This window comes from Mastigoproctus giganteus, chromosome 2 (assembly GCF_048544385.1).
Source record: "Mastigoproctus giganteus isolate SK-2022 chromosome 2, ASM4854438v1, whole genome shotgun sequence".
NCBI lineage: Eukaryota > Metazoa > Arthropoda > Arachnida > Uropygi > Thelyphonidae > Mastigoproctus > Mastigoproctus giganteus.
Genome location: NC_143576.1, coordinates 132928851 through 132948503, shown reverse-complemented (window position 1 = coordinate 132948503; position 19653 = coordinate 132928851). Strand labels below are relative to the sequence as shown.

Here is a 19653-nt window from a genome sequence, read left to right as displayed (position 1 = left end):
CGCGTCAAACGTGGTCTGCCCGCACTACTCCTGTTACCTCTAAATGACCCATAATCCCACAGATTTTGATGCACACGCACAAACAAACGGTGGTCCGGTACATGTCTGTCTGGGAAGCGTTCTCCATAAATTCGTTGGGCAGTTTGTCCATTGCCCTCTGATAATCCATACACTAGGTGCATGTCTGCCAGCTCACAGTTCGTATATCAATGCATGCTCTTCGTGCGACGACTACTGCTTGAATGAGTAAACTAGAAATTTTCCCTCTCGCGAACTGATGAACAGCGCCGTCAACCGACTTACGGCGACGTTTCCGGTTATGGGTTCCTATGCGATTCACTGTCCTTTAGATGTTACCTACCTCCCCTAAACGTTTGTACCAATATTTTTAAGACACCCTGTATAAGTAAAGAAATTCTTGCTGTTTAAATCCCAATCTCACACTGTGATCACTGCCACCTAGTAGTTCCTTTATCTGTAAATTCTTAATGCATGAATGATCACTGCTGATAATCAGCCTCTTGTTACTCCCTCTTGTTGCCTCTCTAACATACTGCTGTAGAAAACAATCATCCAATAAATCCACAAAAGCCTTGCTAGTGTGCAAGTGACCAACCCACAAATTCTAGTCTATATCTGGGAAGTTAAAATCCCCCATATAAGATACTGATTTACTGGCCATCTCTATTTCTCTGTATATCGTTCACTGTACTCATCAGATCTATAAAAAAATATTGCTCTTATTTTTGCTTTCCCAGTGCTTATGTCATACCAAACTGACTCAATATTGCACTGTCCATCTATGTCAACTGGATGAACTTCCTTAAATTTTTTTTTTATGTTTCTTAACTAACAGCATAATCCCTCCTCCTTTCCTATCCTGTCTATCCTTTCTGTATACAGTGTACTCCCCAAATTCCAATTCTGCATCCCTTATATCTAAGCTGCACCATGTCTCTGATATCCCAAGAATATCCGCCTTGGATGTCTTAACTAGCACACTCAAATTCATCAAATTTATTTACTATACTCCTAGCTTTGGTGCACATGCAAGTATACATGGGCTGTGTTAGATTTACTCTTAGTTACTCTAACACAGCCCATGTATTTACTTGTTTCATGACCCCCCAGCAGTTCCTGACATCCCCAGCAACTGGTTTCCGGGCTGCTGCTCATTCCAATAGAAGCAGTGCAAGAATCATTTCCACCTCTGCCTGCAGCTACTGTTAATCTATTAGTCTGTGAATCCCCCCCCCAAGATAGCAGTTTTCTGACCCACCTAACATTGCCTCGATAGCATCAGCAAATATTCTTGCACCCCTTCTATTTAAGTGTATCCCATCCCTATAGAAGCAATCTCTCCTATTAACAAGCACAGACCACACTGAGAAAAATTCTACCCCATGAGCCCTGCACAATCTTTCCAGGGCCGAATTAAATGACAAGGCTCTCATCATATACTCCCTCCTATTGTGTCTGGGCAGGATTGCAGACACTTTCCAATTTAACCCTAACTTGCAACTTTTTTTCAGTATTGACCTGTATTTGCTTAGTAAATCTGCATATCTCCAACACTTAATGTCATTAGTGCCAACATGTACAATGATATCACCTTTTACCCCTGGCAGACATACCCTGGTCCTATTCCACCTATTGTTATTATGTAAATATGACAATAGAAAAGTTTACCATAGTTTCTCAAATGCCTATTTAACAATATCAATCAAGCTCATGCTCTATGATTGAATAATACACTGACAGTGAAACTTCCCATTGATATAGTTCTCATTGCTTGCTCTTAATCATGACGGACTGGAGTACTATTTTTTTTTTTTTGTTATTTTTGAAATTATTCATGCACAGAATTTCAATTTATTTTTGTTAACTAGATGACACTGTTAATTATGCATTATATAAACTTTTAAAGTGACCAGTTTTCTTTCTTTTTTTTTTTAATTTAAAATTCAGAATATAATTCTAAGGAAACAACTATGACTGCTGCTTCAGCTACTAGAGACATTGTGAGCAATGTGCTAAATTACAGCACTCAAAATCAAGGGTTGAAAATTATTTCCAGCCAAAAAAAAAAAAATAAAAAATAAAAAAAAAACACACAATTTCAATCTAGCAAAAAAAAGTCTTCCTGTGGTTGAGTAGTGCTGCTTTGGCTGTTGTAATTTATAACACCGAAAGCAGCAGTAATCAACAAAGTGTGGAATTTTCAGAATAATTTCTAACCCCCCACCAGTAAAATTTTCATAGTGCTGGATTGCTGGCTGGCTTTATGAAGTTACTGAAAACATGTCTCCTTTGGTAAATGAATATACCAAAGGAGACATATTTTGAAGGCACTTTTCAACACAATATCCACAAATTACACCTATATTCTTCTGAATATAATATAATCTTCTGATATGTAATTTCCAAAAGATGTGTGAAGATAATATCTTTTCAACAAGTATAAAGGCAAAACTGAAGAAATTCTTCAGAATTCAGTTCCATAAGTTGATGAAACTGAAAAAAATAATACAAATATAAACATAGGTGTTACTGCAAAGAATAAATAATGGCAAGGTTTCATATTTTTAAGATATTTTTTTACAAAATTTTGATTTTGAATTTTTTTTGACAATAATCCTGCTATAAAATTAAAATAGAAAAAATAAAATTAATATTTAAAAGCATTTATGAAAACAGTTTTGCAATTTTTACAAACTTCGAAATTCCTATAAAATATTAACTCTAGGTCACATGGAAACAGTCCAGAAATCCACTTACAAAAGGCTTAATAATAATTTTTCAGAATATACTCTTATTCGGTGAAATATATACAGTTGAGAGTCAATAATCCAAACTAACTGGGATTGGGGGTAGTTCAAACTTCTGATTTTTTTGGATTTCCGAACTTATCAAAAATACTGCTCTGGAGACTTGACAAAAAAAAAAAAAAAAAGTTTAGTAAGTTTAGAAATAAAAACACTAAGTTGTACTTACGTGTTTTCATTCATTGGTACAAATGGAACTTTTCAGCCACAATATCACATATGCATAGGCTTTTAATGAAAGTAATTACAGCAGACTCTCGATTTACTGGAATTGGTTTAACCACCATGCCACTTCAAGACTCCAAATTTAAAAAAATAAATAAAATCAACCAGAAATCATAAAATTCAAGCAATAACTAGAATAGGTATAAACAGACAGATGTTTTGCAAGTTGCAAATAAGCGACAAGAAGTGGTCTTATAAGTCGTCATTGGGCGATTAGTGTACCTATTATCTTGCAACCCTTGCTGTCTTCACACCGGCCGCTCAAAAAAAAAAATAAATAAATAATGTTTAGTTTGTTTTAGTGTGTCGCGTCGATTGTTGTGCTCCATCGCACCAAAAAAAGACAAATTTTGTTTCATTATTTGTCATGAATGTCGGAATTTTTTTTTTAAAGTAACTTATTATTATTTTTTTTGTTGTTGTTGTTTAGAAATCCCGAAATCGCGAAAATGATGGGTAAACGCTTGTGCTTTCAATTAAACAAAAACCTGAAATTATTCAAAATTTTGATGTGCATCCCATTAAATCTCTGATGAATCATTATAATGTTGGTGACCAAACCATACACGACATTGTAAAAAAAATAAAGAGAAACTATTAGATTTAAAATCGACATCATAAAAAATAAATGTGGGTATTGGACACGCGAGTAGTGCGTGGTAAGTTTTTTCGTTTTTTATCTATCACTATACTTTTTACATAGGTTGCTGAATATTTTTCGATACGGTAAGTCCCCGAGTTATGTAGCATCCAACTTACATTATGTTATTTATATTTTTTTTATATGACTGAAGATTTTAGTGAAGGGGACACACATTTCACCATAATAACATAAAAACCCACAGAATTCCAGTACTGGTATTATCACAAATGCAATAAGATAGAGTTTACTACCCATTTATGATGAATTGCACTAGCAGAAAAGCCCAATAACCTGGAAATTGCAAATTGTTTTTATTGTTTTATAGTTGTGACCTCCAGAAATGTGCTTTAGTAAAATGTGAGGTGGGTGATAGTAGGGTGGGGTGATAATAGTGAGTTTTCACCTTAACCCTGTGAAGTTCTTTTCAGAAAATTTAATTTTGGCAGTTATCATGGTGCCGACTAAGAGAATAAGTGACAGCGGTACTAGAAAATCTATCAAGAAAAGGAAAGCGATCGATTTGGATCAGAAAATTAAAATAATAAGGATGTATGAAAATGGCCAAACATTAAACAAGTATTGCACGGAATTCAGATTTGTCAGTGGCAACAGTGAACACAATAATCGGATTAAAGGACAAAGACAAAATACGATAAGGGGTGAAGGGATTGGCACCAATGAAGTCAACTATAATAACCAAGGCTACGAAACACATGTCAGTTTTTACTGTACAATATACAGTCTTTACTATACAATGTGTTTTTTCTTCCTTTTGTTTTCTTTTCTTATGTGCCACTCTGGCTACTTCACAACTCTTTCCAGATAAAATTTTTAATTTAACTAATTAAAAATATATAACTATTTTTCTTCATTCTTCTGAGGATATGTGGTTTTTGTAATTTTGGCATATCAGGGATATAGTAGCAGTATTTTATTAGTCGTTCCCGAGTTACGTAAACTCGACTTATGTAAGAAGTCCTGGAACATATCTCTTACATATGTCGGGGACTTACCATATTTTTGAATTAACCGGGAAATCGACTATCCGGGAAATTTTTTTTTTAACTTCTATCCCAGAAAATCAAGAGTCTGCTGTACTTATTTTTTGCTGCACCATTTTCGAACTTTGTTTTGTTATTGCCAGATCTCTCACTCTTTTCAGCAAGAGTAGTTGAGTTGGACAGAATTCAGTTTGTTGATCATTTGTCGATTCATCATTCAGTTTGTTTGTCTATTTTCATGTATCATTTAATTTTTTAATTGGTAAGGTGATAAAAGTGTAAATTGGTGCTTTATATCATAATTTTTATAGCTTGTGGATAATATTTCTTCAATTTTCACTTATTAGAATTGCCGTTTAATAGAATCAAAATTCTATTTGCAAACGTGATCACAATAACCATAATTATTTTATTAATTTAATTAATTACTTACTGTAATTATTTTATGGCACCAGCATAAAAAATATAAATGCTGGCTTGTTCAGATTATTGACATTTCGAATAATTGACACTTGGGTTTTCAACGCTCTACTGTATTGCTAAATTATTTAGATATTAATCAAGATATTAATCTTGAGAGCAAAAATTCCTATCAATATGATGTAATAAGAAAGCAAAAAAAAAAAAAAAAAATACATACATATCTTTTAAGGAATTTCGTTAGGTAAGTATTCCAGATATCAAATACATTTGGCCACTTAAAGAGTGCAATTCCTTTCTCATATGCCTAAAAAGAACAAAACCATATTTTAGATTACTTATTATAAAAAAAAAAAAATTTTTTTTTAAATAATTTAACTTTTCTCTAGAAAAGCAATCAAGCTGTAGTCAGAAAACATGATAAAAAAGGACAAAAACTTGATAACGGGTCATATAGTAGAAATTAAAATCAAAAAGCTTTTGATTATAATTTAACTATACTTTGTTCTTTGGCACCTGGTTACATCATGTATGAATGTCTTTATGTTTTTGAATTGTATTGAGTGGTACATGACTATGTCCAACCTTACTCAAAAACCAATAATTTTACAATGTTAAAGGAAGTGAAATATTTATAAAACTATTTGTACTGTCTATAATAACCTATAATCTAAAAATCATATAATTTGTTCTCCCATTTCTACTGTACCAAAAGAAATTAACCAAAAAAAATTAAAAAGAAATGTTAGGTTCAGTTTGTTGCTAGTTTTAAGAGGAATCAGCAACTTAGACGATATTGTGCGTTGTGTGTTAAGTCTGTAGATATATATGTTCTCAGACCAATTCCTCATGCTGTGCAAACTGAAATATCCAGAATAACTCATGGGGAGGGATTACATGTGAGTGACTAACTCACATGCCCTGATTGAAGAGACCTTTAGAAATTCTTCTAGTTATTGAGAGACCTTTAACTCCAAATGAGTGGCAGCTATGTTAGTGGCAAAACCACTAACATAGCTGAGGAATTTTGATTTTTGAGAAGCCAGAGATTAAATATTTGTAGGCAGGAAGAAAACTGGAGGTTTTTTTTTTTTTTTTTGCAAAAAAAAAAGGAGTTCTTCCCAAACAAAAAGGGGAGAAATAGAGGAGATTTTTTGGTAAAAGCAGGTTTTATATTAAAATATTATATAAAAATACAGCTGTAGGACTTTTTTAGAAGTATGGTACTCTTTTAAACATTAGATTACCTACAATTTTTCTGTCTGTGGATTTCTGTTCGATTTATCTTTCAGACATCAAATGATTATGACTGCTTCAAGAAAGATACTGTAACAAGATTTGCATCTTTTTAGAAACGCTGAGCCAAAGTGTTCTTTGTAATTATAGCATTGGTGTTCAGACTTAGTTATCAAGAGTAATTCCAAAACTGCATCAAAGAGAGAGAGAGAGAGAGAGATATGAATTGTTCCCACCCCCTCTGACTCAAATATTCTCTGACTCAAACACTACTACGAGGAATTCTTAAAATGCAAAAAACAAGTTGGGATCATTTGTTATTTTTCATGCTTCCTGTTGTCAAGGAACTTGTTAGTTCTCCAAGCAAAGAACCATTGTACATCATTTCTTTCTTCTTTCATAATATTACCTAGTAGGTTCTCACACCAAAACTGACAGAAGTGATCAGCAAAATATCTATTTCTTTATATATCAAGAATTACTGTAAACATTTTATTCTTTTGCAAAATCAATTCACTTCAATTTGGTTCAAAAAATTGGTTCTCTGAATGGCATTATTGGATGACAAATTGGTTCTCTAAATGGCATTATTGGATGACAAATTGGTTCTCAAAATATGATTGATTATATTTAAGCTAAAGTTAAATAATATTTAAATTAATGCTTCTGAAAACCCAACCGGACAACTTTCTACCAATATTCAAAGTTAAACTTTTTACCATAAGGAAATATACATTGGTCTTAAGAATTCATGAGAAAAAGTCAGCTAGCCACCAAACTAAGTCAGCAATTTACCAAATTTATTCACAATATTATACAGCTTCTGCTATGGATGTATTAAATATTGAAAGTTGTAACACTTCTTCAGATCATATAAGCATACAAATCACCTTGATGGTACATTAAACTTGCACTAACTTTTTCCTCTTTTTAAAGTATGTATAAAACAATAATTCTCTTCAGTTTATGGTAACGTTTTACTGCAACAATTTCTTTTTAAATTCATAATTTACTTGTCTCTCATTGCTCATTTGTAACTTTGGCTGAAAAGAAAGGTGCCCTTTACTTATTTAGTGACAGGTGTTTCGGTTCATATATCTAGACTATCAGCAATATTAGTCAGACGTTGAAAATGCATAATTTATTTTCTCTGAAAATAAATCTTTAATTATATTAGTTTTTATTAAACTTTAAATTCTTTTATTAATCTTTACTGCATTCTAAATCGAGAAAAGGCCTCATCACTCTGTCACGATATAGGCATTACACTGGAAATGAAAACCTGCAAAATAAATTCCCCTCCCTGACAAGCATCAATTATAGCGCACTATTCCCAGGTGTTTATCTATTATAGCTGTATTCTTTAGTTAAAATTTATAAAAATTTTACAGAATTTTTTTTAATCCATTAACCCAACTGTTTTTCTGATGGGGGGGGATTAATAATTTGACTCATCTATTAGACAGCCAAGAGTGTTTAAGGTTTTAGAGGGAGCATCTCTTCAGAAATGGGGAAAACATTCATGGTAGCAAGGATTTCTAAGTTGCACAGAGTTAACAACTGCTCAATGGAAAAATTATATGACTGAAAGAGAAAGTTTAGCTTCTATTGAATGCAGATGAAGTGATATTTGTGATACACTTATGTATTTTTTGGCATAAATGTATCACAAGGTGAATTCAAGTAAAGAAAAGAATTCTTGTCTAGTATCTAGAGGGATGTTGAACAAGCACGATAGCTCTGTAGATTCTTTTTTTAACAAACAAGACAGGATTGAGTTTCAGGACTAATCACCATTAATTTCTCTGTCCCCTCCTCCCGACACAAGTTTTTAAATAATTATATTGCAACAGTAAGAACTTTATACTCACAGATATATAAAATTGTGGTATAACACTGAATAGTAAACAGAAATTGACTATGAAAAACAAAATGTAATTTCCAATTCTAGACCATGCTCAACAATGCACAATGAAAACCAAAATTGCCAATTTGAAGCCATAAATTTATGAGAGAAAGTGTTTATAAAACACACACACAGTCAAAATGATTAATATAAAATGCATGAATAACAAACAAGCAAAGCTTCATTCAGAATGAAACCTTCACGTGTTTGTTATATGAACCACAATGATATTTTAAAAAAAAAAAAAAAAATCAAATCAAAATCAATGCAGAAAATGTTTCTCACTTTGTTCACAAATGATTGAGAATGGGTTGACCAGTAGAGTCCATTCAATAGTGATAATGGGATAATGTACATATTCTGTACAGATTATATTACAATTTGCTGTTCTGATACAATTTGCTACATATTACAATTTGCTGTTCTATAATTGCTAAACCAATAAACTAGAAATGTATATTACCTTAAAGGCTTCCTCAAAGTAATTATTTTCTTCCAGGAAAAGGCCATAATTGATTATAATCTGTGGTGTTGCAATCTTCAGGTCAATGATATGATCATAAACAGCTTTGGTGGACTAGGAAAACAAAACAAATTCTCTCATTAAAAAAAAAGTACAAAATATACAAGAATCTAATTACAATAGACAACAAACCGAAATGTTGTTTGACTTCTATACACTTTGGAGTTTTAGCACATTTTTATGCTAAATTTAAAAACTACCTCAAAATTGACATTGTTTGGACTATAGTAATCTGGCTGCTATCTACAGGTTACTCCTTTATAGTTTTGTTGAACAACGCTTCTCTGAAACAAATCTGTAATTATTTTGAAATGTGCCATGATAGCTTACATTATAACTTTGTGCATGTATATCTGATATTTTGGTATATGTCAAGATTTTGTTAATTTGTTAATTAACAAAATCTTGACATATACCAAACTGCTAACTTTAAAAAATATAAGGAGACATAATATGCTTCAAGAATTTGTTAATCTTGAAGCATATTATGTCTCCTTATATTTTTTAATTTTTTTAAAGTTAGCAGTTAAATATATTATACATAATTATGACAAGTTTCATGGTGTGGATACTTGAAATATATTGAGTGCAAACAAACTGACAAAGAAGAATCTATTGGCAAGAAGAAAGAAATGATTAAAATTATACCTACATTGTTTTACCATCTATTATAGTTAGATATATAATTTTTACTTTAATATATCAAACAACTTCTTAATCTCCAATAGTACATATACATTGGTGATATTATGTTTAAGTTGTGAAGTTTAACAAAGACCTTCATGTACTCAACATGCATTCTTGCATGACACTACAGTCAGAGTGAGAAGGGTAAAAATGTTTTGAGTTAAAAAAAAAAAAAAAAACAGTAAGATATAAATGCTTTGAATGCTAAGCTTAAACATTACATATTCTCTTCTGTGAAAGTTGAATATAAAGCCTTTACATGTATTTTAGTACTTTAATTTTTACAAGGAAAAATACAAGTAAAGAAAATAAAATAAGATATTTGATTTTAGTTGTATGTTTGTCAATTTTATGAAAAACATACATGGTACTCAAGGGAAAACATTAAACAGAATAACAGTCAAGAGTCAACATAAATGAAAAGAATGAATACAGTTTAAATCAACTAGTGAGTAAATGTTATACTAGACAGGACAGGTAACGATTTCATTATGAAATTTAGAAAGGGCCAGGTTTATTTATGTTAATTAAAGACAATTTTATTAAGTCAAATATCAGATCTTTTGAAGTCTAATGTAATTAGGAATTTGAAAGTTTGTTTAGAGCACAACTGTTGGCAATTGCATAGTTAGCTACAGGTTACCTCCTTCAGCTAAAGTTATTCAAACTGGTGCTGGCAAAACTATAAGAGAGAGAGAGAGAGTGTGTGTGTGTAGACATGCATCAAGAATTATATTTGTGCATGGGAAGTCAAACTGGACCATCATTCTTTTCAAGGAACCCTAACGCTTACACTTTGAATAACGCTTAGCTTATTAAAGAAGCTAAATTAAACTCTAACAGAGAGTTAAATTATTTTGTAATAATTGAGAATAAAGTGGGGGAAAGTTGTTGAAGTTAAACATAAGAAAGGCAACTGGGATCGATGGGATCTATCCAGTTATATCAAAGGAGGCAGCAAAGGAAGTAAGCAAACCCTTAGCCATAATTATGAGAGCATCCATGGATTCAGAGAAGGTTCCAATGGACTGGATATGTGCAAAGGAATCCCCAATTCACAAAGGGGGATCAAAGGGTGACACGAGTAATTACAGATCTGTTAATTTAACTTCTGTTCCAAGGAAAATAATGGAGTCACTAGTTAAAAAAGCATTGCAGGATCATCTAGACAAGACTGCAGTAATAATTCACACACAGCATGGGTTTGTTGAAGGGATGCCTTGTCTGACCAATCTGATTGGATATTATGCTGGGATCACAGAGGAATTGGATGCAAAAAATAATTTTGATGTCATTTCAGGATTTCTTGGATTTCAGGAAAGCTTTTGATACTATTGCACATGGAAGACTACTGCACAAATTGGAGCAGAGAGAGAGAGAAAGAGAGAGTGTGTGCACGCACATACAGGCATCAAAAATTATATTTGTGTATGAGAAGTCAAACTGGACCTTGATTCTTTTTAAGGAAAGCTAAAGCTTACATTTAGAAATACTGTTGAAGTTCTTGGTAGTGAGCTTATTACAGAAGCTATATTAACAGACAGTTAAATGTGAGAGAGGTAATCAATGGACACTGCTCTTCGTGGAGTCCTCCACGATTCAGAGTTGCAAATGCAAAATACTGCCTAGTACTTTGCATTTATCAGCATATGGGTAGCAGTAATCCCAGAGAAATATACCGACTGTGTGGTACTACACTCAGGGTGGTAGAGAATGAAAAAGACGTGGGAGTAATTCTGCAGTCAGACATGAAGTTTTCTCAGCAGTGCAGACAAGCTGCCAGAGCAGGTCCTGGGGTCTTGTCAATGATATATAGGAATTTTGCTAATAGAGATAAAGAGGTGATTATCCCTTTGTATAAGACAATGGTCAGACCATGCCTTGAGTACTGTGTACAAGTCTGGAGGTCTCACTTTAGGAAGGATGTAGAGTTGCTAGAACGAGTACAAAGAATTGTAACAAGATTGGTGAGAGGAATGAAGGGTCCTCTTACCAAGATAGGCTTCAGTTCTGCAAATTGCAGCATTTGGAGACTAGGCACCTGCGAGGTGATCTGATTGAGGTGTATAAGGCTTTAAATAGGTTGAGCAGGCTTAATTCTGAGGGAATTCTGCTTTCTCAGATTATGAACCTGAGGCAGCATAAATTCAAAAAAAACAATTTTCAAGGAAAGGCAGTTGCAGAATAGATGTGTGGAAATTTGCCTTTAGCCAGAGGGTAGTTGATTGCTGGAACAAACTGCCATCAGTCGTTGTGGAAGTTGATGGCTTAAATAAATTCAAAGAAGAAGGGGATAAATGTTTGGAGCAAATGGATGGGTGAAATGGGAAGACGGTTTTTTTTTTTTTTTGGCTGATGCTGTATAAGCTTGCTTTCTTGCATCATATCCTTCTAATGCTAATGCTAAATAGTGGCCCTCTTTTTAATATCCTGGCAAGTTATAAAGATCTGTGCAGTAAGTCCTAGCTATTTGTGATAAACCTAATGCTATTTTACATTCATATAATGACCTTAAAAAATAAACAAATTATCTATAATGACTCAAAAATTTCCATCACTCTGTCTCAATTTTTTTTACTTTTTTTATTACAATATTTGCATTTCAAATAGAAACATTGCTAAGTTATTGAAACTAAGGCCAAGCTTGCAGCTGATCACGAGAAGTCACTTTGTAATTTCCTACATTCATTGCCAACTCTTCTCACACCTGTTGGTGCAGTAGAATGAACTTTGTCTAGAGTTCATTTCATTATAGAGTATGTATAGACTATATGTTTATTAATATGTATGTTTATTAATATGTATGTTTATCAATATGCCAATCACAGACAAAATCAAGATTTTACAAGCTGTAGATAATGCCACAGTTAACACTGCTAAATAGTTCAGTGTTTCCTAAGAATACACTGTTCACCTTTCTAAAATTACAAATATAAAAAAAAAATTGTACTTGTTTGATTTATTGATGCAAGGGCTAATTAAGGCCATAATGCAACTATTACAGTATTAATTGGTACATGTTTTGCTATAATAAACAGGTGGCATACTAATCAGATGAGAGTTGTTTATAGTTTCCAGGAAAATAAAAATATCATTAATATCTCGACGGTCTCCAAAGATCTGCTGTAAAGTAAGTTGATTAGAGGAATATAGATGGAATGAGAAAGCTATAATGGGCATTCAATGATAAGGTGTTTTAGTGTGAGTTGAATTTGAGAGTTAATGCATAATGGAGGATCATCCCACATGAGTAGGTAACTATGAGTTTGGAGGATATGTCCAATCTGCAATCTAGCAAGACCAACTCCTTCCTCCCTATTCCCTCTTAGGCTTGATGGCCACTGTTTTTCATCATTTTTTAATCTGGAACAGTTTATTGCTTTTGTTCTCCTGCCAATGGATAGCCATTTTTTTTCTACTGGTACATTGTACACTGGTGTGCAAAATTTAAGGACCAGTCAGGTTTTCATCTGTAGCTTCTCATAGGAGTGGCCTGAGTATGGGAAAAGCATACCAAAGGAACCTCGTGAGGTACATAAATGATGAAGGAAACAACACGGACACAACAACGGAAACAAAACGGTACAGAGGGCCTTTATTCAAAAATTGTAACATGGCACTGGCTGCCATGATACAGATGCATCACTGCCAAAGATGAAACAAATGGAAGAGTTGGTCCTCAGTAGGATATATGGACACCCCTAATGTCGATGCAGGCTTTGCACCGACTGTCCATACTTAGAACAATGTTGTTAAGTTCTTGCAGTAACATTGTCCATTCCTCTGTCAGCACCATCTTCAGCTGGTGAACATTTTCTGGTGGGTGTGAACGTGCCACTAGGCATATCCCCAGAGCGTCCCATATGTGTTCGATGGGATTTAGATTGGAGGAAATGGGCAGGCCAATCCATACGAACAATGTCCTCACTTTCCAAAAGCATATCAACAGCTGCGGTGCGATGGGGTATGGCGTTATCATCCATAAACACGAACTCAGGGCCAATGGCACCTCGGAACAGACGCACAAGAAGGATTACCTCAGTAGCGTGCACCGGTTACAGTACCGCCTTCCAGTATCTGGAGTTGTGTACGTCCATCCAAGATAACACCTCCTCAGACGAGAACACCTCAACCACCATATCAATCCCTTTCAGTGATGTTTGTGGGGTGATACTGTGTGCCAACCTCTCGCCAGATTAGCCTGATGCCCAGAATCGCTGCTGAGACTGAATCTACTCTCATCAGTAAAGATTTTGTGGTTGAGTACCTTAAGTAAAGATTTTGTGGTTGTAACCTTTAGAAATAGTGTTGGTCCTTAAGTTTTGCACACCAGTGTATGTTGTGTTTGTAATCAGTGTAAGGTATCTGGATGTCTGATGTTATGTGACTCGCATTCTTGGCAGAAAAATCTGCTTGTTTGCTTCCTGTGATTTCAGCATGTCCAGGTATCCAACAGAAGATTATTTTTTTCCTGTTTGTAAAACAGTTGTGCTAAATTTATTTGCGCAACTTTTTTGTTGTAAAAAGGGATGACTGGAAGGAAGTTTACACTGAAGAGCAGATAGAACACGTAAGTAATCGGTATAGATATTAGTTTGAGGGTATGAAGACTGTTTTACATTCTCTAAAACCATCAGGATAGCATACAGTTCTGCTCTTCAGTGAGCAGCATGGATTTGCTTATTGAAATTTGGCAGTACATTCTTTCCCCATTTTTGTAAATGTTTATCAACATATGTCAAGGGTATCCTGCCATGGCGGTGTAACCATGCTTTCATCTAGAATTATGTTATCCATATTTAGTCCCGAGCATGTGTTAAAGCTTGTAACCTAATGCTGCATGGTCTATTTTGCAATTATTGTTATATAAACAACTAGCAGTACCCATTGCAAAAATTTCACAGTTGGTAGCAGTTTTTCTAGCTGTTCTAAAGAAATGTAGTCTGTGTTTTTTCATGGGCAGGTAAGCCAGTACACGTTGAATAGCAAATAGCTGTACCCATTGCAAAAATTTCGCAATTGGTAGCACAGTTTTTATTGCCTGATATTTTCCTAAGCTGTACCCAATGTGAAAATTTAGCAATTGGTATCACAGTTTTTATTGCCTGATATATTCCAAAAATTTTTGGTCAATTCATTGTCATCTCTATAAAATATTACTGAAAAGGGTAGAATATTAAAAAGTACACTAAAAATTCACCTTTCACTTAAAAAACTCGGTCAAACTTTCATTTAGTGTTTCGTTTTCTTGTAGATGCTTCTACTATACAGTACCTCTTCAGTATCCAGCAAATATCAGCCCTGATGTTGACATTTCAACTCAGGTACTTCATCTCCATGTGTTTAATGTCCTGTTTAAACCTCTCACCGTTCTTCACTTACACTTTCAAATGTGGAACATGTAAAAATGTACCAAGACAGTCATGTTGTGGCCCAACTTCTTGAAGTTGGCCAACATATTTTCAACTGTAGTCTGGATCTTTATTGTTCTCTAAAAAATTCCCACCACAGACCTGAAACTACTACATACCCAAATTTCTCTTTTAAATTTCATGCCCTCATTAGTATGCAAATTTACAGTTTTCTCTAGCTGTTCTAAAGAAATGTAATGCATGTATGTTGTAAGTAGTAAACCAGTATGCATCAAATCCTTTGTCATTTCTTGAGTCTGAGGAAACTTATAAATTTTCTTTGATTTCACCATTTCAGATCGATCCTGAATATATTTGCAGAAACACGAAAAGGCATGTATCTTCTTCACCGCAAGGTACGTTAAACATGACATCTTCCTGACTGTGACATAATTCTAAATCCTTAAATTATTACTCATCTAAAAAAAAAAAATTCGAAGTTGATAACAGTGACGATAAAATGATGACTTCTGAACATTTTAAATGTATTAAACATAACGAATGGCAATGAGTGTATGAGCTCGCTTGTCCAACATGGGGATCAGTGCAATATTTAACATAATTAATTATACATATAACCACTTAGGTTACGTAACATAAATAATTAGTAAAAACAAATAATTAATACATAACTTGATACGAAAGTTATATAAAGGGATTCCGCAGATAACACTCGTTACTGAAACGTAAATATTTCGTAGATAACACTCGTTACTGAAACGTAAATATTCCGTAGATAACACTCGTTACTGAAACATAAATATAGCGTTATAACTGTGTTTGGATACAAGTTTAGGATTTAATTTTGTACAGAAATTGAAATTTTATTGAAAGTAAATCTAAATCATGACTCAAACCAGGGCAGCAAAGCAAAGGGCTCAAGCTAATGGGAATGCTGTGGCCCAGGGGAGAACTGAGGGGGGCAGTTGTCCTCTGAATCACAGCCTTGTAAGATGCACTATTTGCTTGATGTTTGCGGAGCAGTCAAGTATGGGACATGATACTGCCATGGGGGATGTCTTTGTGTGTGTGCGATGCAAGGAGTGTAAGGAGATAGGGCGACAACTCAGCGTTGTTATGGGCCTATATGAGAGCTTGAAGGATAGGGTGGATGCCCTCGAAGGATTACAAGTGAGGGGCCCATCAAGCTCTCAGCTGCCCACACCAATGCCAGAGCTTGCACTTGGTCATCGCGGAACACAGCGGCAACCCCCAAGGCAGAATGCGCTGGTCCCAAAGGAACTAGTAGTTGTTGGTGACTCTATTGTCAGGGAAACGGGAAACATGCTTTGTAAAAAGGATAGGTGGAATAGGACCAGGGTATGTCTGCCAGGGGCAAAAGTTGATGACGTTGTAGAGCGGATATCATCTTTTAAGGGCACAAAAGGTGATATAGTTGTACACGTTGGCACTAATGACATTAAGAGTAGGAGACCGGCGGAATTACTTGACAAGTACAGGTCACTGATGAAAAAAAGCCGTGAATTAGGGTTGAAATTGAAAGTGTCTGCAATTCTGCCCAGACACGATAGGAGGGAGTATATGATGAGAGCCCTGTCAATCAATTCGGCCCTGGAAAGATTGTGCAGGGCTCAAGGGGTAAAATTTTTTTCAGCCTGGTCTGTACTTGTTAACAGGAGAGACTGCTTCTACAGGGATGGGATACACTTAAATAGAAAGGGTGCAAGAATGTTTGCTGATGCTATCGAGGCAATGTTAGGTGGGTCGGAAAACTGCTAGATTGGGGGGATACAAGGACTAATAGATTAACAGTAGCCACTGGCAGAGGTGAAAGTGATTCTTGCACTGCTTCTATTGGAATGAGCCGCAGCCTGGAAAATAAGATGCAGGATATTTCAGAGACTGCTGGGAATCATTGGGGTACAAGTAAACACATGGGTTGTGTTAGGGTAGCTAAGAAAAAGAACAGGTGCATGTATACTTGTGTGTACACCAATGCTAGGAGTTTAGTAAATAAATTTGATGAATTTGAGGTATTGCTCAAAACATCAAAGGCAGATATTGTGGGGATTTCAGAGACGTGGTGTCACACAGATATAAGAAATGCAGAACTGGAATTTGGGGAGTACAATGTCTACAGAAAGGATAGACAGGATAGGAAGGGAGGAGGGGTTATGCTATTAGTTAAAAAACACATAAAATCCAAGGAAGTGAAGCCAGTCGACATCGCTGGACAGTGCAGTGTCGAGTCAGTTTGGTGTGACATAAGCATTGGGAGATCAAAATTGAGAGTAGGAGTGTGCTATAGGCCTAATGACTCTGATGAGTATAATAAGAAACTGTTCGGAGAAATAGAGTGGGCCAGTAAATCAGAGAGTCTTTATAATGGGGGATTTTAATTTCCCAGATATTGACTGGAATTTGGGGGCTGGTCACTCACACAGTAGCAAGGCTTTTGTGGATTTATTGGATGATTGTTTTCTACATCAGCATGTTCGGGAGGCAACTAGAGGGAGTAATACTCTTGATTTGATTATCAGTAGTGATTCTTCATGCATTAAGAATCTGCAGATAAATGAACCACTTGGTGGCAGTGATCACAGTGTGCTGAAGTGGGAGTTACTCAAAGAGGTAACTACCATTAGGGGTAAAGGGAAGGGGTATTGCTTTCGTAAAGGCGACTACAATGGACTGAGACAGTATTTAATTTCTATACAGTGGGATCAACTGATGATATTGCCAACAGCAAATTCAAAATGGGAAGCATTCAAAGAACTTATCGTGGAAGCTACTAGGCTTTACATACCAACTAAGAAATATTGTTCAAGGTTTAGGCCTAAATGGTTGTCAGATGAACTAATGAGGCATATGGCAGAGAAGAAAAATGCATGGGATACATACAAATTAACACGTGACACGGACGCCTATGATAGATACAAGTTGAACTGTAACCAAGTTACAAAGGAGGTTAGGCAGGCGAAGGCAGATTACGAGAGATCCTTGGCAAGGGATGCGAAGAAAAACAGCAAAGAGTTCTTTACTTATGTAAACTCTAGAAGGAAGGGGATGAATCAGATTGGTCCACTTGAGATCGATGGGTCAACTGTTGATGACCCTGCTCGGGTAGCTAACCAACTAAATGAATATTTTGCATCGACATTCACACATGAGGAGTTATTCAGCGAGGGGAATGCCAGAGGTGTATTCACCTCTAGCAGTAAGCTAGAGAATCTTGTAATAACTGAGAGCAAAGTGGAGGAGAAATTGTTGAAGATAAACACAAGAAAGGCACCTGGGGTGGATGGGATCTATCCAGTTATATTAAAGGAGGCAGCAAAGGAGGTAAGCAAACCCTTAGCCATAATTATGAGAGCTTCCTTGGACTCAGGGGAGGTACCCATTGACTGGAGATGTGCAAATGTGACCCCAATTCACAAAGGGGGATCAAAGGCTGACACAAGTAATTATAGACCTGTGAGTTTAACTTCTGTTCCCGGAAAATTAATGGAGGCACTGGTGAAAGAAGCACTGCAGGATCATCTAGACAAGACTTCAGTTATAGCTAGGACACAGCATGGTTTTGTTAAGGGGAAGTCTTGCCTGACCAATTTGATTGGATACTATGATGCAGTCACAAAAGAACTGGATGCAGGGAATAACTTTGATATTATATACTTGGATCTTAGAAAGGCTTTTGATACTGTTGCACATGGAAGACTGCTGCACAAATTGGAGCAGTGTGGCATTGGAGGCAAGTTGCTGCTATGGATAAAGGGGTGGTTGAGGGGGAGAAGACAGAGAGTGGTAATCAATGGACACTGCTCATCGTGGACTAATGTTATTAGTGGAGTCCCTCAGGGTTCAGTATTGGGGCCTTTATTGTTTTCTGTATTTATAAATGATATTGATGATGGTATATCAGGCTTAATGTCCAAGTTTGCAGACGATACGAAGGTTGGCAGGGTTGTCAAGGACACTACTGACACTATGCTGCTGCAACAGGATTTGGAAAGGTTGAGCAGATGGGCTTCGAGGTGGCAAATGAAGTTTAACATTGACAAATGTAAAGTACTACATATGGGAAACAGCAACCCCAGAGCAACGTATCAACTCTGTGGTACTACACTGACAGTGGTAGAGAATGAAAGGGACCTGGGGGTGGTGGTGCAGGCAGATATGAAGTTCTCTGAGCAGTGCAGACGAGCTGCAAGAGTAGCTCATGGTGTATTGTCAATGATATATAGGAATTTTTCTAGCAGGGATAAGGAGGTGATTATTCCCTTGTATAAGGCAATGGTCAGGCCACACCTAGAGTACTGTATACAGGCCTGGAGGCCTCATTTCAGGAAGGATGTAGAGCTGCTGGAACGAGTACAGAGAAGGGCAACTAGATTGGTGAATGGGACAAAGGGGTGCTCTTACGAAGAAAGGCTTAAGTTTTGCAAATTACAGTGTCTGGAAACTAGGCACCAGCGGGGTGATCTGATAGAGGTGTACAAAGCCTTGAATGGTTTGAGCATGCTCAATGCTGATGGGATTCTTCCTCTAGCTCAGAAAAATCACCTGAGAGGGCATAAATTCAAATTGAGGAAAGACAGATGTAGGATAGATGTGCGGAAATTTGCCTTTAGCCAGCGGGTGGTTGGTGGGTGGAACAGACTTCCATCCCTTGTCGTGGAAGTTGATAGCCTAAATAAGTTTAAGGCTCAGCTGGACAGGTATTTCGAACGAACAGAGGGGTGAAGTGGAAGTGGTTATTTTTATTTATTTATGTTACTTTTTTTTTTTTTTTTTTTTTTTTTGGCTGATGCTGCA

General features: G+C 35.6%; 1 protein-coding gene across 2 annotated transcripts in view; it reads right to left on the bottom strand.

The window, feature by feature from the left end:
* Nucleotides 1–19653, bottom strand: part of fand (Pre-mRNA-splicing factor SYF1 fand) — a 385689-nt gene that overhangs the window by 105412 nt on the left and 260624 nt on the right. For both annotated transcript variants that reach the window (XM_090368673.1, XM_090368674.1), the window contains 2 exons: nt 8720–8833; nt 5335–5421 (listed from right to left, as the gene is read on the bottom strand). In XM_090368673.1, the coding sequence (XP_090224799.1) occupies nt 5335–5421; nt 8720–8833 (201 nt within the window). The remainder of the gene's footprint in view (nt 1–5334; nt 5422–8719; nt 8834–19653) is intronic.